The sequence below is a fragment of the Trichomycterus rosablanca genome, chromosome 2 (genome assembly GCF_030014385.1).
Source record: "Trichomycterus rosablanca isolate fTriRos1 chromosome 2, fTriRos1.hap1, whole genome shotgun sequence".
NCBI classification, from domain to species: Eukaryota; Metazoa; Chordata; class Actinopteri; order Siluriformes; family Trichomycteridae; genus Trichomycterus; species Trichomycterus rosablanca.
The window spans coordinates 49,105,139-49,129,403 of NC_085989.1; the positions used below are offsets into that span (position 1 = coordinate 49,105,139).

Consider the following 24,265-nt stretch of genomic DNA (forward strand, 5'->3'; position numbering starts at 1 on the left):
ATTTTGTGTTTACAGTTACATATTTCAAATAATAAAATATGTTACTGACCAGGAGTTCTCACACCTTTGCATAAAATTAATGGTTTTTGCATAAAAATACATGCACAATATTTTATGAACACATGCCCGTCTGACAGCTGATCTGCAACATGTCATGTTCATAGTGATGGTTTTGTTCTTACTCTGTATCGGTGATGACTTTCATTTTTATTTCATCTCCTGAATTCTGCAGAACACTGTGAACAAATCAAAATGATATCAAATTAGTATTACATATCATTCATGTCTTTATTGTCTACATTACTACACCTAATCTTTATTACCGGCATAATTCTTTACTTTATTGCATGTGAAATCTTACTATTTAGTAAATAATAGAAATTATCATCATCATCATCAGCCTTAATTATAATAACAATATTAATAATAATAACTTAAACGGGCACCAGTCATACAGACAAAATATTGTTGTTACCTGTGTACAGATGAAGGATCTCCAACTTTAAATGTTATAGGAGGACGCATAGAATCATCACTCTTTATAGAGACACAGCTCGGTACTGGTGAGTGTGATCGGTTCTCCTTAGTTGAACTACACAAAAATACAGACACAAATCCCTTCATTGCTGCTCATTATTATTGGACTGAATAAATACAACACCAAATAAGAAAAAAGTGGCCTCACATAAAGGCACGACTAATAAAGACTAGGTAAAACATTACTATTCTTTAAATAATAGCAATTATGATCATAGACGTCATCCTCATTAATAACAATAACAATAATAATACTAACTCTATTAAATGGGCACAAGCTATACAGAAAAAAACATGTAAACAACTACCATAGTGTAACTGAGGAGTTGTTACCTGTGTACAGATGAAGGATCTCCATCTTTAAATGTTATAGGAGGACGCATAGAATCATCACTCTTCATGGAGACACAGCTCGGTACTGGTGAGTGTGATCGTTTCTTCTTAGTTCGACTACACAACAAGACAGACACAAATCTCCTCAGTTACACGCTTTAACAGTAAAAGTAACAATAGTAATTGGAGTAACAATAGTAATTGAAGTAACAGAAGCAATAGTAATAGTGACAATATTGACAATGTATATGTTGTAGTAACAGTAGCACTAATTACAGTTGCAGAAATAAAGTGAGTATGTATATATATGTCTGCAGTTTCGATATGATGCATTTAAAGGAAAAATTTGTTGGAAAAAATTACTTGTGTCATGTACAAAGTAGAAATCCTAAACAAATACAGTAAAGTTCTATAGGTTGTGGACATGGATAGGGATGTCCCGATCCCAAACATTAATTTTGATCCCGATCCGATACCGAGTCTCAAACCGATACTTGTATTTTCTAGATATTGTCTAGATAAGAACTAGATAATACTGTTCACACAGTGCACACTTCAAGTGCATTACAGTTATTCTAATTAATCCAGTGTATATGTTTAACAATTAAACAGCTCTGCACTGCTGTAGGAAAAAAAAACTGCATCCAAGCTATTGGCTTAATGTTCTTTTATTTTTACAAAGTAAAAGTAAACAAACTTAGTGCAGCATTGTAGTAGTAAAACTGGAACACTCAAAATGTTGTGACAATGGTTTGATGGACGTTTCTACGCGAAGTGAGTGTGTTTTGACCCTTTGGGGCTTCCATGGTGCATGGAATAGCGTGCTTGACTAATGCGATGACTCTAGCTGTACGCTATTCGGTACCGTAACAGAAGAAGTTAATAGTGTTCTGCTCCCGACAATTTGTGAATATATCGTGTATTTATTTCTTTATTAAACAAGTGCATCACTACGACGCTCGGTTACATAACTAAGCCAATCAGAGTGCTTGATACTGAGATGTCGTTCAGTCTTGTAACACGTAAACTCGTAAAAGTTGTATGTTATGGTCCTGAAGTTTTCATACTCGGATTAAAAGTTATTGTTTTGTAAACCGGAGTGATCCTCGACGCACACCATATAAACAGTAAAATTCTACAGTAATGAACGCAGCTCTGCTCCCACCGCCTCGTGAAACGCTCACATTGCAGATATTACACTTCACTGTTGGACTTGTTTCACTTTCCAATTTAAAGTATTTCCACACAACGGACATGCTGACGTAAAACAAAGGATTGGGATTACGATCGGCTTTAGTAAAGCCAATACCGATCAGTTAAAAAATGCCTTGATCGGCCCGATTTACGATCTTTGAGATCGGATCGGGACATCCCTAGACATGGACTCCAACCTTCTGATTAGTAGTCCAGTACCTCAACCACTATGCTACGGCTTATATATATTTATATATGTACATACAGGGTAAGTCAAGTCACAAAACACTCTTTTATTTCAGAAACGAAAGGGAAAATGACATATCTGAATACCCCAGCAAGTAATGGGTGAGGGGGCCTATCTTTTATGTTCAGAACATGGCCACCATCTTGAAAGCTGTCATATTTGATCAAGGGCAAGTTTTTCCCAATGAGAAGGTGGTCATGTAGCATATCAAAGAAGACCAGAATTTTCTCAGAAATCAATTGCCGCTATCTTGTGGTTCAAAAGTTATCAACACAAAGTTGCAACAACAACCGGGAATGTTCCCTGTGATGCACAGCTATTTGACGTGTTCAGTGTGTTGTCCCTGGTGCTGAACACAGAGCTGAAGGTGCTGGATCCAATTGTTATGAACCCGCATGAGAATCTCTGGAGAAATGCTGTCGTCTTGGAAATGACATATACAAGTCCTGCACAGTGGTCAGAGGGATTTTAAGCCATTCTTCTTGCAGGATAGTGGCCAGGTCACTACGTGATGCTGGTGGAGGAAAACGTTTCCTGACTCGCTTCTCCAAAACACCCCAAAGTGGCTCAATAATATTTAGATCTGGTGACTGTGCAAGCCATGGGAGATGTTCAACTTCACTTTCATGTTCATCAAACCAATCTTTCACCAGTCTTGCTGTGTGTATTGGTGCATTGTCATCCTGATACACGGCACCGCCATTGGATGCACATGGTCCTCCAGAATGGTTCGGTAGTCCTTGGCAGTGACGCGCCCATCTAGCACAAGTATTGGGCCAAGGGAATGCCATGATATGGCAGCCCAAACCATCACTGATCCACCCCCATGCTTCACTCTGGGCATGCAACAGTCTGGGTGGTACGCTTCTTTGGGGCTTCTCCACACCGTAACTCTCCCGGATGTGGGGAAAACAGTAAAGGTGGACTCATCAGAGAACAATACATGTTTCACATTGTCCACAGCCCAAGATTTGCACTCCTTGCACCATTGAAACCGACGTTTGGCATTGGCACGAGTGACCAAAGGTTTGGCTATAGCAGCCCGGCCGTGTATATTGACCCTGTGGAGCTCCCGACGGACAGTTCTGGTGGAAACAGGAGAGTTGAGGTGCACATTTAATTCTGCCGTGACAGGTGTTCCAGTTATTTTGTCCAACCCCTGTATATACAGGGGTTGGACAAAATAACTGAAACACCTGTCATTTTAGTGTGGGAGGTTTCATGGCTAAATTGGACCAGTCAAAATATTGCAATGCACACAACATTATGGGTGACATACCAGAGTTCAAAAGAGGACAAATTGTTGGTGCACGTCTTGCTGGCGCATCTGTGACCAAGACAGCAAGTCTTTGTGATGTATCAAGAGCCACGGTATCCAGGGTAATGTCAGCATACCACCAAGAAGGACAAACCACATCCAACAGGATTAACTGTGGACGCAAGAGGAAGCTGTCTGAAAGGGATGTTCGGGTGCTAACCCGGATTGTATCCAAAAAAAAATAAAACCACGGCTGCCCAAATCACGGCAGAATTAAATGTGCACCTCAACTCTCCTGTTTCCACCAGAACTGTCCGTCGGGAGCTCCACAGGGTCGATATACACGGCCGGGCTGCTATAGCCAAACCTTTGGTCACTCGTGCCAATGCCAAACGTCGGTTTCAATGGTGCAAGGAGCGCAAATCTTGGGCTGTGGACAATGTGAAACATGTATTGTTCTCTGATGAGTCCACCTTTACTGTTTTCCCCACATCCGGGAGAGTTACGGTGTGGAGAAGCCCCAAAGAAGCGTACCACCCAGACTGTTGCATGCCCAGAGTGAAGCATGGGGGTGGATCAGTGATGGTTTTGGCTGCCATATCATGGCATTCCCTTGGCCCAATACTTGTGCTAGATGGGTGCGTCACTGCCAAGGACTACCGAACCATTCTGGAGGACCATGTGCATCCAATGGTTCAAACATTGTATCCTGAAGGCGGTGCCGTGTATCAGGATGACAATGCACCAATACACACAGCAAGACTGGTGAAAGATTGGTTTGATGAACATGAAAGTGAAGTTGAACATCTCCCATGGCCTGCACAGTCACCAGATCTAAATATTATTGAGCCACTTTGGGGTGTTTTGGAGAAGCGAGTCAGGAAACGTTTTCCTCCACCAGCATCACGTAGTGACCTGGCCACTATCCTGCAAGAAGAATGGCTTAAAATCCCTCTGACCACTGTGCAGGACTTGTATATGTCATTTCCAAGACGAATTGACGCTGTATTGGCCGCAAAAGGAGGCCCTACACCATACTAATAAATTATTGTGGTCTAAAACCAGGTGTTTCAGTTATTTTGTCCAACCCCTGTATATATATATATATATATATATATATATATATATATATATATATATATATATATATATATATATATATAGCACACATGCAATAGAATAGAATCTTTATTGTCACTATACACTGACTGTGTGTGCAAATTAGGGCTGGACGATATGGCTAAAATTTATCACGATATAACTCCTAATTTCGGTCGATACGATATAATTCCGATACGATATGAATAATACAAATGTCAGAAAAACTGCCAGGAACACCAACATTGAAAGGCTGTACCTGCGAACTTCTGAAAAATTTATTTGAAAAGTCTATCAAATCTCACCCTTTACAACTACATACTATTTTAGAAATAATAATAATAATGGTACAAGTAAATAAGCTTTCACCCTTTACTTGTATTCAGCATTTGTATACAGACAAAAACACATCATTCTCAAATAAACATAAGCTTTGACAATATATAATATAATATATTAACATATGTCTTAACCAGAGGTGGAAAGAGAACTAAAATATTGTACTCAAGTAAAAGTACTATTACTTTAATGAATTTTTACTTAAGTACGAGTAAAGTTACTAGTCTAAAAATCTACTTAAGTAAAAGGTAACTCATTTAAAATGTACTCAGAGTAAACGTTACTTACTAAACTTAGTTACTTTATTAACAGGAGAGGGGGGGTCTCTTCTGTGTAATGCTAACAGGACTAGTGGATATAAATTTCACAATAGTTGTTTTTAATTCAAATATAATAGAAGAAACATGTTGATACAACATTTAAAACATTTAGGGGTGTATAATGTGTCATTTTAGTCCCATAAAACTTTTTTAAACCGTATAACCACTAGTGATGTGTCGTAGAATGATTTGAATCTATTGAACGGCACTTTAAACTGAAATAAAGGAATCGATTCACGCTTTATGTATATATACGGCTCTTTAAAAGGAACCGAGACAAAAGATCCGACTCCCTGTCGCAGAATTCACTGCAGCAGTTTCCCAGACGCGATTTCTTTAGCGTTTATTATTTTACTCAGTAACGGATCTTATTTAAAATGTAGCGAATTACAATTCTTAATACAAAACATACTTAAGTAAAAGTAAAATTACAGGCTGTGAAATCTACTTTAAAAAGTATAAGTACACAAAAACAAAAAAGTACACTCAATTACAGTAACGCGAGTAAACTCGTTACTTTCCACCTCTGGTCTTAACTAACTTTAATCCACAACATGGACTGATTATTATTTGTATGTAAACATTTTCGAACAAAAGTGCGAAACCAGGATAAAGAATATAAAAAGTGCTTAAGAGTTGCTGCAGAATTTGCTGCAGCAGATGTTGTGCTTAAAGAATACAGAAAAAAAAGAGTCTAGTCTTTCCTCTCTTATCAATTATTTCTACTGCTTCTTTTTTAACAGTGGATGCTCGTTCACTTACAGCTGTTGAACTCATTTAGCCGCTAATATCCACCGTGTTGTAGCGGAGTGTAATCAGAGCGGTAACGCTGGCTTCCTGCCTGTGCCGTACGTCATCACGCACTGACATGTATATCGATCGAATTTGTTTAAAAATCATATCACCGTTATTGAAACATTTTCTATCGCGATATATATCGATATCGAATTATTGTCCAGCACTAGTGCAAATGCTGCATGTGTGTGTGACCCATAGTCCTGTGTCTGTTTTCAGTCTTTTTCAGTTCTGTGGTGTGTGATGGAGGCCACAGCTCTGGGAAAAAAGCTGTTCCTTAGTCTATTTGTGTGTGCTTTTATTGTCCTGAATCGTTTGCCTGAGGGCAGTAGCTGGAATAGTGTGTGTCCGGGGTGTGTGGTGTCTTTGATAATGCTGCTAGCCTTCTTCCTCAGTCAGCTAGCATACAACACAAGTTCTGTGCCAATGTGCTGAGCTGTTTTCACCACCAGATGAAGATCTTTACGCTTGGCGGCGGTGCAACTGGAATACCACACTGTAACATGGCTGGTCAGTGAGGATGGTTTCGTCAGAATTGTCAAGTCAAGTCGAGTCAACTTTATTTAGAATTGTATCATTTGAATGTTGTCAACTTTTACTAAAGTAAGTAAATGTTTGCTATAAAACCATTAATGTAAGTCACTCTGGATAAGAGTGGATAAGTCTGGATAAGTCGGCTGAATGTCAAAAATGTAAATTAAATCATTGTAATTTCCATTTTGAATCCAGTGAGTTGATGATTCACTATCTGATGTTATTCCCAATGTACTGTGGATTATCTGTATAATGAATTAACACTTCATGTTTATAGGTTTTTATAGTATCCTACATACAAATACAGAGCAGGTACTTTCACTTTATCTTTGTGTACTGATAAATCTCTATAGTGTTTAATCTAGCATCATCCTATCATACTAACTAATTACTGTATACTAAATGTGACATTGTTAACAAATAAATTCTACATTTCATATAAAATTTATGTAAAAACTTCAAACACTATAGAATTAGTACTGATAATGATGCTCTGTATCTTACCGCTTATTTAATAGTAGAAGCTCGACTTGTGAGTCCTGAAGAGGAGACTCCATCATTAAACGTTAGTACACACAGCTGGACACACAGCTGGGTACTGTCGAGTTTGATCTCTTTTACTGAAATAAAAAAGAAAAGTAAGTAAAGTTTGGAAATGATCACAACCGTCTCGCTGATCTTGAGGTGCATTTTAAGAGTGATGTACCTTACAGGTAAGAAGAACATTAATCTTCTTTCATTATTGTCACATCAAATGGGTCAAGTAAACTAACTAGGTCTTTTATGTAAATGATTACTTCAAATGCACTACCTATAATTTAGTTTAGATACCCAATTATTTTACATGGGCCATATACAAACCCCATTTCTTTAAAAGTTGGAATGTTTTGTGAGGAATATATCTGTTAACTATGTTGAATATTTAACTTATAAAACCAGAAAATAAGATTTCCAATGTTTTGACTGACCAACTTGGCTGGCCATTCTATTTTAAGTTAATTTAATGCCTGCAACATACAAACAAGGCATGTTTACCACTGTGTTCCATCACCTTTCCAATTAATTACACTTTTTAATGGTTTGGGAACTGAGGACACAAACTGTTGCAGTTTTGTAAGTGGAATTGTTTCTCTATTTTTGCTTGATAAGAGACTTTAGCTGTTCAACAGTCAGTGGTTGTCATTGTCTGATACTTCTCTTCATGATGCACTATACATTTTCAGTAGGAAACAGATCTGGACTGCAGGCAGGCCAATCAAACACACACATTCTGTGTATATGATGCCACACATTTGTAAGTGGCATCATCTTGCTGAAATCACCATGACCTTCCCAGGAAAAAACCTCGACTCGATGGTAGCATGTGTCTCTCTAAAACTAGGGCTGGATGATATATCACACATATTGATATACTCCATATTATTTTTTGTGAATCAAAATCATATTAAATAGGGTGCCAATCGACCACACCCCTCCCTGATCTGTATATGAAACTGTGGGTCCAGACTGGGTCCAAATTTGTTCCAAAGAGGAGAGGCCTTGAGATTTATAGCATTAAGGGAAAATGTTAAACTGCAGGCAAATAATAATAATGACAATAATAATTATAATTTAATTGTTGTACGATTTCATCGTTTAAAAGAAAAGGGTTTTTTTTCTTCAAAAATGGATCTGCATAATAATTGAGGCCCCTTTTGCCCAAAATACCAATAATAATATAAACACAGATGCATTTGAGTTTCCCTTTATAGAAAGAATTATTACTGGTGGCACCCCATATAATGTTTAAAATTTCATAATTAAAAAAGCAAAAGCAATTGTACACCTGCACCATATGCTACCATATGCTACATTTAATTATTTATTTGAGTATTTATAATTTTATAAAGAGTGAACGCCAGTAAACACGCACCGCTCCCTCACTCTGCTCTAATGTCTATAATAGAAGCGCATCCAGTTTTTTTCAGTGCTAACGCAATAATACACGCACCGTAATGTCTATAATAGAAGCGCATCCAGTTTTTTCAGTGCTTACGCAATAATACACGCACCGTAATGTCTATAATAGAAGCGCATCCAGTTTTTTTTAGTGCTAACGCAATAATACACGCACCGTAATGTCTATAATAGAAGCGCACCCAGTTTTTCAGTGCTAACAAAGCCATAATTCACACACCATAATGTCTATAACAACAACAACAACAACAACATTTTATTTAACAAGCGCCTTTCAGGACACCCAAGGTCACTTTACAATAAGACCATATAATAAAAACAAAATAATGTATAATAAAATTATAATAAAATACAACATCGACAATAAAAGAAAATGTAGATAAAATAGAAAATGTAGATAAAATAAGGTAGATAAAAGTGAGAATAAAACTCAGCTATAGGCCAGCTGGAAAAAATGGGTTTTTAGGTGAGCCTGGAATACAGTGAATGATGTACAGGCACGCAACTCAAGTGGCAGACTATTCCACAACTTTGACCCAGCTACACTAAAAGCCCTGTCACCAACCGTGCACAGTTTACTGCTAGGAACTCTAAGCAAATGCTGCTCGGCCGAGCGCAAAGTGCGTACAGGAGAGTGGGTCTGGAGCAGACTACTTAAATACGATGGTGCAAAACCATACAAAGATTTAAACACCAAGATAATTACCTTGTACTGGATACGGTACTGAACAGGGAGCCAATGAAGATGTTCCAGAATAGGAGTAATATGCTCCCAGGATCTGGTGTTAGTTAAGACCCTCGCAGCTGAGTTTTGCACATACTGAAGCCTGTTCAACAGCCGAGCCGGGAGTCCATACAACACAGCATTACAATAGTCAATTCTAGATGTAACAAAAGCATGCATGACAGCCTCAGCAGCAGGAAGGGAGAGGAAGGGTCGAATCTTAGAGATATTCCTTAAGTGAAAGAAGGCTGTCTTGCAGATGTTTTTAATGTGCGGTTCAAAAGACAGGGTAGAGTCCAGAATGACTCCCAGATTTTTGATCTGGGTAGATGATGAAACATTAAAATCAGGAATAGAGACAGTACTGTTACTCATCTTCTTAACGATGGCTGGAGAAGCAATTAATATAGCCTCTGTCTTATTACTGTTGAGACTCAGGAAGTTCACCTTCAACCATGTGCTCACCTCAGCTAAACACTTCACCAGGACAGGCGTCGGTAGGCTGACAGAAGGTTTAGTGCATATATATATTTGCACATCATCAGCGTAGCAATGAAATTGTAGCCCATGTCGCCGAATGATGTCACCAAGAGGAAGCAAATACAATGTGAAAAGTAATGGGCCAAGGACCGAACCCTGAGGGACACCATGTGACAAAATGCTCGAGTCAGATCTAAAGCCTCCAATTGCAACAAACTGTTTCCTATCTGTAAGGTAGGACTGGAGCCAAGCAAGAACAGTACCAGTTGTGCCAATCAGGTTACAAAGCCGAGTAATCAGTATCTTGTGGCTGACTGTATCAAATGCAGCTGTAAGGTCCAATAATATAAGTAAATTTACCAGCCCCTGATCGGCTGCTGTAAGAAGATCATTGACCACCCTTACCAGTGCAGTTTCAGTACTATGATTTTTCCTGAAACCGGACTGAAACACCTCAAACAGATCATTTGATTCAATGTGTTCAGTTAACTGTGCAGCTACAGTCCATTCTAGCAGTTTCGCCAGGAAAGGAAGATTGGAAATTGGCCTGTAGTTGGCCAGGTTGTCAGGGTCTAAGCCTTTTTTCTTCAGAACTGGAGTAACAGCAGCCAGCTTCAAGGAAGCCGGAACTAGACCTGAAGTCAGAGACGCATTAATACAGTGAGTAATAATTGGACAAACAGAGGTAAGGCAAGCTTTCACCCACGATGTTGGCAACGGATCTAGTTGGCATGAAGTGGCTCTAGAAGTCCTAATTAAATTTGAAATGTAACCTTCCTGCACAGTATTAAAAGTGGACAAACTGCCATTAAAAGGGGTGCAAATAATATCAGCTGATGCAGGGCTAGATAAAAATTGAGAGTGAATTGCAGCTATCTTCTGGTTAAAGAACTCCATGAACCGAGAACATAGTTCAGTTGATGGGACGAAGGGAGAGCTTTTTACTGGTTGCAGTAACTTATTAACAGTAGAAAATAGAGCTTTTGGATTACCATGAGCACCCTGAATAATGTTTGAATAATAAAAAGTTTTAGCCTTATTTAATTCCTCCTTGTAATTCACTACAAAATCTTTGTAGGCAAGGGCATGCACAGTCAAGCCAGTTCTCTTCCAAAGACGCTCAATTTGACGTCCAGCAGCCTTTAATTTGCGCAACTCTGGTGTATACCAAGGAGCAGAATGTTCAAATGTAACAGTGCGAGTTCTTAGAGGAGCCAGATGATCAACAATAGAAGAAAAAGTATTATCATAGTGAAGCATTAGAGTAACCGGATCCGATGAGTCTGGTATAACAGTGTGACTGACCAAGTCCATAATGGCAGAAGGACTGATATTTTTTATGTTTCTGAACGTGATCTGTCGTGACTCGTGATGCCCCTGCTTAAGACAAGGTAGTGTAAAATCAAAAAAGACAGCCTTATGGTCAGATATAGTTAAATCAATACCGTGCACATTTGTAGGAGAAATGCCAGTAGAGCAAACAATGTCCAGAATGTGTCCCTTGTTATGTGTAGAAAAGTCCACATTCTGGATAAAATCAAAACACTGGAGCACATTTAAAAATTCTTTGGCAAACGAGCATTTATCAGAGTCAACATGGATGTTAAAGTCACCAAGAAGCAAAAAGTCAGAGTAAAGAGGACAGAATAAAGTGAGTAACTCAGAGAGCTCTGAAATAAAAACAGGAGATATCTTTGGAGGACGATAAATAAGTACAATCAGTAGAGGTCTAGCAGCAGTGATAAGTACTGCTAGGCACTCGAACGAGGTAGTATGGGAGACTGGAATGGTTTTAACTTTAAACTTTGATTTATACACAATGGCCAGACCTCCACCACGCCCAGTTGCACGAGGCTTATCTACAAAAAGATAGTTTGCTGGCATAGCTTGGTTCAATGCAAAATAATCATTAGGTTGTTGCCAAGTTTCCGTCAGACACAATAAATCAATGTTATGTTCAAGGATAATATCCGCAATAAATGTAGCCTTGTTGTTCAAAGAACGAACATTGAACAGGGCACTTTTAACATTCATAGCGGTACTCGGCAGTGGCAAGTTTTCAACTGGTATGTAGCGTAGATTCCGAGAGCAATTCAGATTGCCTGAACATAACGTCACCTTGGAAACCGCACCGTCCAGATTACTGGAATGATATTGGTGCGTTGTTTGTAAACAAAAGTCCGACCCAAACTCCGGTGAAGGTATTTAGGTCTTCGTAGGATACCAAGATGACGATGAATTAATAATTGGTCCGGAGTTTTGTAGTGTGCTTTTTGAAGCGCATAAAGTTGACTGAGTGAGTACCTTATCGTCATGATGAGCCCACGATGGAAGTTGCACCCAACACAGACCAACAGCCGGAGGAGCAAACACAGAACAAGCCACACAGCCCAGGAGAACAGAAAATCGGCAGAAAGTCCAGCAGCGACAGCTATTCCCATACTTGTCCAGAAAGTACGGAAAATGTGCACTCAGCGAAGCGTCCTTAAAGGAGTAGCCTTTAGCATTTGTAGCATGAGGATGTTACACCACCGCTGAAATATTCAGATCAGTTTCAGACCCGATCAAAGACAATATGTGGACTTTGTGCAGTTTGTAAGCAACACTATGTCCATCACATAATCATGGCAACATGGAAACGTAGTACCGTAGGAACACAAGTAAACAATTTAAAAATTTTAGAATTTTAACAGGGGGAGAAGCGGCAGCCACACGCGCCAGCGTATCTCTCACCACCACCAGTGTAAAAAGGAACTAATAATAGAAGCGCACTCAGTTTTTCAGTGCTGTTAACTTTATAATAACTCGGTAAATAACTAAAACCTGCAGCGCCGCGTCTGTGCTAAAATGTCTCCAAATGTAATAAAATACCAAATAACTTTAAACGTTCAGTTGATGAGAAGTTATAAAGTGTAAATATCTAGTAAATGTTTAATGTAAAAACGAAAGTTTGACTTCAGTAAGACTTCATGTAGTACAGAATCCTCCTGTAGATTTACACACCGGCTATAAAACACATCCACATTCTTCTTACATAAATATATTTAAATATAAAACATCTCTCACCTTTAATCAGAACTTCACACTGATAGACTTTAATCTCACTGTTTCTGTGTGCGGCCCAAAAGCTTCATGTTTTATAAAGACGCAGAACAAAATGGCGCCGAGGAGGAAAGTATTTTATGTTGATCCTCCCTCGCGGTTTTCCACCAAAATGGGTGGATTTTGTTGGAAATTGGCAGGGGAAAACACTTTGGCAGGTGGACAAATTTTGGTCTGGTTTATAATCATTTTGGCGGCTTAAAATGTAAATAAAAAAACTATTGCTTTCTAAAGCAGGTGGAATATAAATAGGTCTACCTTCTTCCACCACATCCAAACCCGTTGTGAAAAGTTTGCCCATCAATACACTGATTCATGTTAGACAAGTGATTTGAGTTGAATATGAAGGTAAGCAAGGCTGGTACATATAACCTTTCATTGCTTTCAAGTTTATTTTATTTACTTGCAAAGGGCAGTGTTGCCAACTTAGCGACTTTGTCGCTATATTTAGCGACTTTTCAGAGCCCTCTAGCGACTTTTTTTTCAAAAAAGCGACTAGCGAGAAATCTAGCGACTTTTTCTGGTGTTATTGGAGACTTTTGGAGACTCGAACGTGAAAACTGTTATATAAAATTACATTGTTCTGCAGTTACTGTCCTCAACGAGCAGCGGGTCCTGCCATGAGCCCCTCCGCCGTCCCAAAGCACGGGTCAGTATCACAGTCAGTGTTGCCAGATTGGGCGATTTTCCACCAAAATGAGCGAATGTTGGCAGGGAAAAACACACTTTGGCAGGTGGACAAAATTTGGGCTGGTTTGTAATCATTTTGGCAGCTTAAAATATAAATAAAAAAAGCTATTGCTAAAGCAGGTGGAATATAAATAGGTCTACCTTCTCCCACCACATCCAACCCGTTGTCAAAAGTTTGATTGACAGGTTATTCTTTCCAGTCCAAGACACTGTTGCCACACCCATCAATACAGTGATTCATATTGAATATGTGTGATTTGAGATGAATATGAAGGTAAGCAAGTCTCGTACATACAACCTCTCATATGTACGAGAGGGTAAACTTCAGTTGCTTATAAGTTTATTTTTATTTACTTGCAGGGTTGTGTGTCCTATCATAAATAATGCATTTTACAAACTTGGTAGACTACTTCAAAGACATGCAAGCTAAAATAATTTGTCGTTTATAATGTACTGTAATTACTGATCTGTACATTTTAAGATATTAATTTGTAGGTCATGATGGTTTAACTGGTTTATTATTTGTGAAATGCTAAACATCATCTGCTTATCCTGTGTTTTGGGTGTTTTTTCATGCATTTTGGCTGAAAATTACTGTCGCAATCTGGCAACCCTGCCCAGAGTAGCTCAGTGTTTTCTTAAAAAACAAAAACAAACCACGAATCAACAGACGAATGTTCATTTGTAGTTCTAAACATATTTAGGGTGTTTTATCCACTTTTTGTCTCTCCCACGATGTTATTCCTCTCTTCTACACCATCAATTACACACAAATGGACCTTATGCAAATTAGGCGATGACGTCATTTAGCGACTTCTAGCGACTTTTAGGACAGCCAATAGCTGCTTTCCTTACTGAGGAGTTGGCAACACTGCCTGACTGTGATACTGACCCCCCCGTGAGATTTTATAAAATCACGATATATTTTCATACGCGATATAAGATAAGACAATATCGCGTATATCGATATAAATGTTGCGTTCCAATTAGATCCGACAGTTCGTCTTTATCTTCTCCCAGTTTGTCTCTGCACATGTTCACCTACCCCGCCCCTCTCCCTCACTGAACACAACTCCCCCCTCCCCACCACCGTCAATTCTTTCTGCCCTCAGAACACATTTCTGTAAGTAAACCTCAGGTGATAGCATGGAGACGGTGAAGGAGCCGGTTAGTAAAAAGAATAATAATGGCTCAGTTATTTGGAGATGGTTCGGATTCAGTGGTGGAGAAGTGTCAGGTGAGCAGCAGAATAATGTATAATGCCGAAAACAAGTCCAGACAAAAGGTTCCAGCTCCGTGTACCTTCATTCGTTTTTCACTTCAAATCCCAAAGTTGAAAAACAAGAAAACGAGTCATTATTCGTTTCAAAAGCCAATATAAACATACAAGCGCATGCACGCGCTGACATGCACGTATTTACTTCATATATAAACAGTGTAAATTATGCACAAGTGTTGAGAAAGTAATAATAACGTAACGGTGCGTCTCCTGTTGTTCTGACTCTTGTGTTTGTATATGTGATGTGCATGTAAAGATATCTGCTATATCTGTAAAAAAAAAAAAAAAAAAAAAAAAAACATTAGGGGAGTGATTTCTGTACTGGATGTTGTACGTGGTCGTGTTAGTTTATACTGGATGATCGCCCGACCTCTGACACGTCATTTATTTATTTATCTTGTATTATAGTATTTCTTGTTCTCGGCCAATAAACAACAAAAAATTAATAAAACTGCATGAACTAACTCTGCAGTAAACACGGAGCAAACAGCAATTAAACAACAAATAAAGCTGTTAAATAATAATAAAGTGCATGAAGCAGAACGCTGATTAAAATGCATGAAATGTTGTAATAGTTACACAATAACATTAACGATTAGTTCTGCCTGTATTACAGAACTGAGTTCTATATGTTAAAAAAAAAATATTAATGTAAATGTTAATGTTGTGGCAACATATACATAAAATAATGTATAAAGTCCAAACATGTGAAGGGGGTTTAATGAGAACGCTACCATTAATATCACACAAGCTCAGTGCAAAACAACAGAAGAACACGAGCACAGCCGGAAACGATAAATTCTGACACCTTCCCTACACACTCGCTCCCTGCGCCCTATAGTGCACTTAACATTCTTAAAGGGCCAGACAATATATTTGTAATTCACATTACACGACAGGTGAGACGTTTTTTTTTGTTTTGTTTGTTTTTTAAGGAAAAATAGTTTCCCCAGCATGAGTGTTAACAAAAGTGCCTGTAAAAAATTTGGAACATGTAGCTTTGTCTCAGAAGTGTCTTTTTGTTATTACCTTATGGGATGAAAAAAATATCGAGATATATATCGTATATCGTGGTTCAGCGAAAAATTTCGAGATATTACTTTTGATCCATATCGCCCAGCCCTACGACAGTGCTACCCACTTACCCATCGTGCCGCCCTTCAGTGTTTGTTTGTTTGTTTATTAGGATTTTAACGTCATGTTTTACACTTTGGTTACATTCATGACAGGAACGGTAGTTATTCATCACACAAGTTTATTCGATTCACAAGGTTATATCAATCACAGTCATGGACAATTTAGTACCTTCAATTCACCTCACCTGCATGTCTTTGGACTGTAAGAGGAAAACAGAGTTCCCGGAGTAAACCCACGCAGACACGGGGAGAACATGCAAACCACACAGAAAGGACCCGGACTGCCCCACCTGGGGTTCGAACCCAGGACCTTCTTGCTGTGAGGCGACAGTGCTACCCACTTAGCCACCTTAGCCCCTTTCAGTGTATAGCAAACCGTGTGTAAAAACTTAATGTAATTTGATGTAATGTAACTGCAGGAATTTTTTAGATCTTCTAGTCTGCTTTACATCGAAAGACAGATTCAGATTTAACAGGTCTGGCAGTGATCATTTCTGGGTGCGGCTAGTGAAACTGAACCCAATTTGCAATTGAATGTGTTTAACTGGTTGATGTAGGAGCTAAAGGGACAAATACAGGGGTTGGACAAAATAACTGAAACACTTGGTTTTAGACCACAATAAGTTATTAGTATGGTGTAGGGCCTCCTTTTGCGGCCAATACAGCGTCAATTCGTCTTGGAAATGACATATACAAGTCCTGCACAGTGGTCAGAGGGATTTTAAGCCATTCTTCTTGCAGGATAGTGGCCAGGTCACTACGTGATGCTGGTGGAGGAAAACGTTTCCTGACTCGCTTCTCCAAAACACCCCAAAGTGGCTCAATAATATTTAGATCTGGTGACTGTGCAGGCCATGGGAGATGTTCAACTTCACTTTCATGTTCATCAAACCAATCTTTCACCAGTCTTGCTGTGTGTATTGGTGCATTGTCATCCTGATACACGGCACCGCCTTCAGGATACAATGTTTGAACCATTGGATGCACATGGTCCTCCAGAATGGTTCGGTAGTCCTTGGCAGTGACGCGCCCATCTAGCACAAGTATTGGGCCAAGGGAATGCCATGATATGGCAGCCCAAACCATCACTGATCCACCCCCATGCTTCACTCTGGGCATGCAACAGTCTGGGTGGTACGCTTCTTTGGGGCTTCTCCACACCGTAACTCTCCCGGATGTGGGGAAAACAGTAAAGGTGGACTCATCAGAGAACAATACATGTTTCACATTGTCCACAGCCCAAGATTTGCGCTCCTTGCACCATTGAAACCGACGTTTGGCATTGGCACGAGTGACCAAAGGTTTGGCTATAGCAGCCCGGCCGTGTATATTGACCCTGTGGAGCTCCCGACGGACAGTTCTGGTGGAAACAGGAGAGTTGAGGTGCACATTTAATTCTGCCGTGATTTGGGCAGCCGTGGTTTTATGTTTTTTGGATACAATCCGGGTTAGCACCCGAACATCCCTTTCAGACAGCTTCCTCTTGCGTCCACAGTTAATCCTGTTGGATGTGGTTTGTCCTTCTTGGTGGTATGCTGACATTACCCTGGATACCGTGGCTCTTGATACATCACAAAGACTTGCTGTCTTGGTCACAGATGCGCCAGCAAGACGTGCACCAACAATTTGTCCTCTTTTGAACTCTGGTATGTCACCCATAATGTTGTGTGCATTGCAATATTTTGAGCAACACTGTGCTCTTACCCTGCTAATTGAACCTTCACACTCTGCTCTTACTGGTGCAATGTGCAATTAATGAAGATTGGCCACCAGACTGGTCCAATTTAGCCATGAAACCTCCCACACTAAAATGACAGGTGTTTCAGTTATTTTGTCCAACCCCTGTATGTACCCATGTATAAAAGAGCAGAATTAGGATTTTCCTCTGTTTGAACTCAGACCGAACAGTTGTAGCTTAGTGGGTAGAGCTTTGGGCTATCAAGCCCTTGAGCAAGAACCTTTACCCTCTCTGCACCAGGGGCTTCATACAATGCCTGACTCTGCACTCTGAACCCAGCTTTCAAACAATCTGGGATATGCAGAAAAAGAAAAGGCATGTTTACCCCTGTTCCATCAGCTTTAGTATTAATATTAATGAGACTTTTTAATGGTTGGGATCTGAGGACACATTGTTGCAGTTTTGTACGTAGAATTTTTCTCCATTCTTGCTTGATATGAGACTTTAGCTGCTAAACAGTCATTGGTCAACATCGTCCGATTCCCCTTTTTATGCCGCACTGTATTATGCCGCACATTTTCAACAGAGGACAGATGTGGACTGCAGGCAGGTCTCTCTGCATGACCTCACTCTTCTTTAATTTTTGCTATACTGTCACATTTAAATGTTCAGATCCTCCAACTAATGTTAATATAAGATAAATACAATGTTAACACAAAACTGTTAAGACTAATGTTAACACAAGAGAGCTTGTAGGTTGTACGTCATGTATTGTACTTTAACATACACTTTAGCATGACTACCTAAACATACAGGTAGTCAGCTGACCTGAATATACAGGTAGTCAGCTGACCTGAATATACAGGTAGTCAGTCAGACAGTACCTGTCTGTATATTAATACTAATATACAGACAGACTCAGGAAATCCTTTGTTCCCAGGGCCATTAGGCTCTTTAACTCTATGCAGGGGGGATGGGGAGGAACTGAGGAATTAATGTAACAGAATTGTGGTACATGTACATGTACAATAATCTGTGTATGTGGGTGAGCACGTGTGTGTTTACACTTGTGGGCACTCATGTGTACATGCACAGACAAGCACATCCGCACCTTATGTACATAAATCTGCACTTTTTCTACTTTTTCTTACATTTCCTAAATTTGCACTGTGGTTTCACTTCATACTTTATAATTCACTTTAAATTCATTTTATAATTTACTTCATAATTTATATCTTACAACTGTGACTTATAATCTATACTAGCCTAGCAATGTTAACTAAAAATAACACCTCCATATGTACCACATGTTCCATATGTACCCTCAGGTCCTGTTGTTGTTGTGTGTTGTCCGAGTGTTGTTGTGGTTATACAGATACTTTTTTTGTATAATGTGAATCTCTGTAGTGTGTACTATTACTTACATTTTGACTTATGTAACTTGCTACTGAGGTCTCAATTTCCTTCGGGATTAATAAAGTATCTATCTTGTAACTTGCTACTGAGGTCTCAATTTCCTTCGGGATTAATAAAGTATCTATCTATCTATCTATCTATCTATACTGAACCACCAGGTTATTCCATCAATTGATTTTTTTTTTTTCCTCCCTGATGGCACGGGCATATTCCAAGATGACAATGCCAGGATTCATCTGGCTCAAACTGTGAAAGAGTGGTTCAGGGAGCATGAGACATCATTTTCACACATGGATTGGCCACCACAGAGTCCAGACCTGAACCCCATTGAGAATCTTTGGGATGTGCTGGAGAAGGCTTTGTGCAGTGCTCCAAATCTTCCATCATCAACACAAGATCTTGGGGAAAAATTAATGCAACTCTGGACGATGCCACAGCGAATGTGTGCTGTAATCAAAGCTAAATGCGGTCCAACGAAATATTAAAGTGTGTGACCTTTTTTTTGGCCAGGCAGTGTATATCGATGTGATATTTGGAGAGGTTTCCTCTCTGGCATGTTCATGGAGATTTTAAGCATTAAGGGAAAACACTTTAGGCAAACAATGATAATGATAACATTATAAAATATTAATAATATTATAAACACGTTTGGATTTGAGTTTCTATGTACAGTGAAAATAAAAACAATGGTAACATTTCACTTGGTTGCAGCATTGATTATATATTAAACATAATTTATAATTTTAAAAGAACAAATCATTCTTAAAACATAAATATAATAAAATCGTACACCTGCAGCATATGCTACATTTAAATTTTGATTTATGTTTAAACAGTATTTATATTTTATAAAGAGTGAATGTCAGTAAAGTGCTCACAAAGTTGTTTTCTCTGAGCGCTCACGCACCGTAATGTCTATAATAGAAGCGCACTCAGTTTTCAGTGCCGTTGAGTGAATGGCAGCAAACACGCACCGCTCCCTCACTCTGCTCTAATGTCTATAATAGAAGCGCACTCAGTTTTTCAGTGCTGTTAACTTTATTATAACTCGGTAAATAACTAAAACCTGCTGCACCGCGTCTGTGCTAAAATGTCTCAAAACGTAATAAAATACCAAAAAACTTTAAACGTTCAGTTGATGAGAAGTTATAAAGTGTAAATATCTAGTAAATGTTTAATGTAAAATCGGAAGTTTGACCAGTAAGAATTCATGTAGTACAGAATCCTTCTGCTGTAGATTTACACACCGACTATAAAACACATCCACATTCTTCTTACAAAAATATATTTAAATATAAAACATCTCTCACCTTTAATCAGAACTTCACACTGATAGACTTTAATCTCACTGTTTCTGTGTGCGGCCCAACAGCTTCATGTTTATAAAGACGCAGAACAAAATGGCGCTGAGAAGAAACGTTTTTCCTGTAAATCTCCTCCCTCATGTGGTCAGAAACTGTAATGAAGGAAGAAGTTTAGTTTCTCTTTCAGTTTTGGCTTTGTGCCCGAACCTCGTGAGTTATAACGTGATTATAATGAAGTGCAAAATAACTGTGATGTGTTTGGGGTCGCTGTTGTAACTCATTGCCTCATGTTAAGCTTTTTGTAAGTAAATTTATTCTAGAATCTAGACAGTGGACAGTAACCTGGTGTAGATAAAGCACGTCACATTTAAGCTACATTAAACATTTTAGAATCCTCTCAGTACTGTTAAAGAAACAGATATATTATTATTATAATTATAATGATCAAGAAGCTTCTTTATTATTATATCGTGGATGGCTGCGTAAAGGGACTAGGAAATTGTGTAAATAAGTAAGTTTGCTACAGTCTCCTCCACACTTATTGGCACCCTTGGTGAAGATGAGTAAAAAGGGTTTTTAGAAACACATATGTGTGACACACATTAAGTGCCAAAAAGTTGCCAAAAGCTCAATTTTTGTTAGATCTGGCCATAAAACAGCAGCATTTAGCAAACTTTAGGCACTTAGATTTGTGGTTAATCCTGACAAGCCTTTCAAATAATCTGTTGTCATGGGGGTGACATCTGATGGTAGTTTTAAAGAGCTCCCAGATTGTTGTTTTTTTTGCCTCTCCTACAACCCTCTGCAACACGTGTGGGGCCGAAACAAAACTGGGTCCTCACCCAGGCAGGTTTGTAACAGTTCCAGTTGATTGGATCTATTAATAATTATATGTATATTTTTCAGGTGAGTAGTTTTGTTAAATGGTTTGTTAAATCTTTATTTAAAGTACAAAAATTACAAAAAGATATCCAGTATTTTACAGATTATTATTAATAATAATGATGATGTATTTTGTAAAATATTCAAGAATGTTCTTTCAAGCCAAAGCTCAGACCTAAACCCCATCAAACAATCTGTTGAGAGACCTGAAGTTAGCAGTTTACAGACTCACTATCCAATCTGATGAAGCTTGAGAAAATTGGATAGTTGGATAAATTGCCTGAATCAAATGCAAGCTTGTAGAAATGCATCAAAGAAGATGTAATTGCTGCCAAATTATTGTAGAAGACTTCACTTTTTAGTTACATATTCCACTTCATCCACATACTATCAACAGGGTTAAAATCAGCACCTTTATTAGGCCATTTCAAAGCTGGATTTTCCCCTTTAAAACCATTTGGATGTGTACTTTATGTAACAACCAATTGCTTAACAGGAGCTACAGTGTTGTCAGGTATAAATGCCTTATACCCCTCAAGGACTATGGCACTATTAACTGCAACGTCCCAAATAAAATGTTCACTAAGCTTTTGCACTTGCATCTTTTTATTTCCTACAGTACTTTGCATATATAGGGTATTGCTTTTACAGATCTTGGGACCTGACATTGTCTAAAAGTAGCGCCAAATGACATTTTTAATTTGTTAAAATCTGTACTTAGGTTTCTGAGATTTAAAAGGTCATCACATCACTAATAGGCTATGATGTGAGTAAATAAAGATAGAATTATAGTAGATGGGTTAGGATTGGTTCTTATAAACAAAGTACAAATAATGAGACTATTTATTTAACTTCATTTTATCACCTGGGTAGAGTTAAGTAAAGAGCCTTAATGAGTGTCTTCTTTAAGGGACAGGTCACGTTAACTAAATGTAAGCTACAAGCACATTTATGTTATTTAGCAAATATTTATACAAAGAAACTTTTATTACAATTATGACTGAATACAAATCTCAGTAAAGTAATTGAGGGTTTCGGGCCTTGCTCAGGGGCCCAACAGTATATCACACTACAATTTGATGGCAGACAGGATGAACCTGAGATAATTCATGTTTTATCTGCTCAACTCCATTTCATTTAAGCAATAGAACACGAGAGGGACTGTGTTATCACAAATAACATCACGGCTGTGATAACATACTGGCAACGGGTCAGCGGAGTAATACAGTTGTGGTGTGGAAAGGCTGTGCTGTTATCACAAATATCAGCACGGTTAGAACGCTTCTCAACCAATCATATTTGTAAGGTCGGAACTAACTAATTAATTAATAATTATTAATAAACATCCATTCCTGCATTTCAGGCCTACAACACATTCCAAAAAAGTTGGGACAGTAAAGAATTTACCACTTTGTAATGTTGCCGTTCCTTTTCACCACTTAAAAAAGGTTTTGGCACCGAGGAGAGCAAGTGATTTGGTGTTTCAGCTTTTATTTTGTCTCATTCTTACTGCAAACACGTCTTAAGACGTGCAACTGTATGGGGTCGTCATTGTCGCATTAACCCTTTCAAAATTCTCCACACATTCTCTATTGGGGACAGATCAGGACTGCAGGCAGGCCAGTCCAGTACCTGTACCCTCTTCTGCCACAGCCACGCCTTTGTAATGTGTTTTTTCCAAAATGCTTAATGCTGATTCACCTGAACACAATACACATTTCCACTGTGTGATGGTCCGTCCTAGATGGCTCAGAGCCCAGAGAGGTCGACGCCGCTTCTGGACATGGTTAACATAAGGCTCCTTTTTTGCACTGTAAAGTTTTAATTATCATTTGTGCAGTAACTCTTCATTGTAGAGCTTGATAAAGGTTTGCCAAAATAATCCCTCACCCATGTGGTTCTCTCAACTATTGTTGAGTGGAGGTTCTTGATGCTGTCTGAGGGATGGAAGATCACAAGCGTTCAGCTTAAGCTTGATTCCTTGGCCTTTATGCACTGAAATTCTTTGCTCATCAAAGACTCTCAGCCTTTCCTGGATGCTGCTTTTGTACCATTATTTGCATTTCCCATACTGCCTCAACATTTTCTGATTTTGGGTTGTATACACATACATTCCACCTAAACTGAATTTAAAAGCTCTGATTGGTTTATAGTCACCCTTCAACAATGTAATTCATTTGAATCCTGTGGATTCATTAACAAATAATTCTATCCTGATTCAATCAATGAAACTAATCAATGTTTCAAGTCTGTGTCGTTTTGTGACTTGTTTGCACTCCCAACACCCTTTGACATCAAGCTTTGAAAAGATGGTAAGTAGTCTCCACTATAACCACTGAGGAAAGGTTTTGTTTTATCTCAGTCTTCATCTTTCATAAAGTGGTGGCAATCTGGAAGTATAATAAACAACTGAATTAGCATAAACTGGTCTGAATTTCATGATCATGCTAACAGAAAATAGTGTATAAGTCCATTATTGCTCCACCTAGACAGCTGCTGGCGGCACGTCATCATGGTCACAGGAAAGCTGAGTACTATTATGCACCCAACAGCTAAAATAGGATTTTTAGTTAGAGTTTTAAGAAAGTTTTAACACAGTGTTTTAATAAAACAATAACTAAGCTCCTTGATGTCTGGCTTTTTTTAGTCTTGAAAAGTGAAAGACAAGCCAGACTTGTGACTTAAAAGTTATGAGGATGTGGGTGATAAATGCTTAAGGCAGGTCAAAGTTGGTTTATTTTTGGCTTTGTAGGAAAGCATCATGCTGTTTAATTTAATGCAGGCAGCTACAAGAAACAGTGCAGCAGTAGGAAAGATGTGGCACTGCTTGGGTAGATGAATAATCAGGAATGTGGCTGCAGTTTGAATTAGATGCAGAGGTCTGATGATGAACATTGAAAGACCGACCAGCAGGAAACTGCAGTAGTCTAGCCTCAAAAATGTCAAAATACTGACCAAAAATT

General features: G+C 38.7%; 1 protein-coding gene across 3 annotated transcripts in view; it reads right to left on the reverse strand.

Moving 5' to 3' along the window:
- Positions 1-12,967, reverse strand: part of LOC134334653 (NACHT, LRR and PYD domains-containing protein 12-like) — a 28,277-nt gene extending 15,310 nt beyond the window's left edge. For 2 of the 3 annotated variants that reach the window (XM_063017069.1, XM_063017084.1), the window contains exons 1-5: positions 12,882-12,967; positions 7,160-7,275; positions 871-987; positions 476-592; positions 183-236 (exon numbers count right to left, since the gene is read on the reverse strand). In XM_063017069.1, coding sequence (XP_062873139.1) covers positions 183-236; positions 476-592; positions 871-987; positions 7,160-7,215 — 344 coding nt within the window. In that variant the 5' untranslated portion in view covers positions 7,216-7,275; positions 12,882-12,967. Of the gene's footprint in view, positions 1-182; positions 237-475; positions 593-870; positions 988-7,159; positions 7,510-12,881 lie in introns of those variants that run through there. The other variant, XM_063017077.1, reaches the window with a different exon arrangement.
- Positions 12,968-24,265: the final 11,298 nt, after the last annotated feature.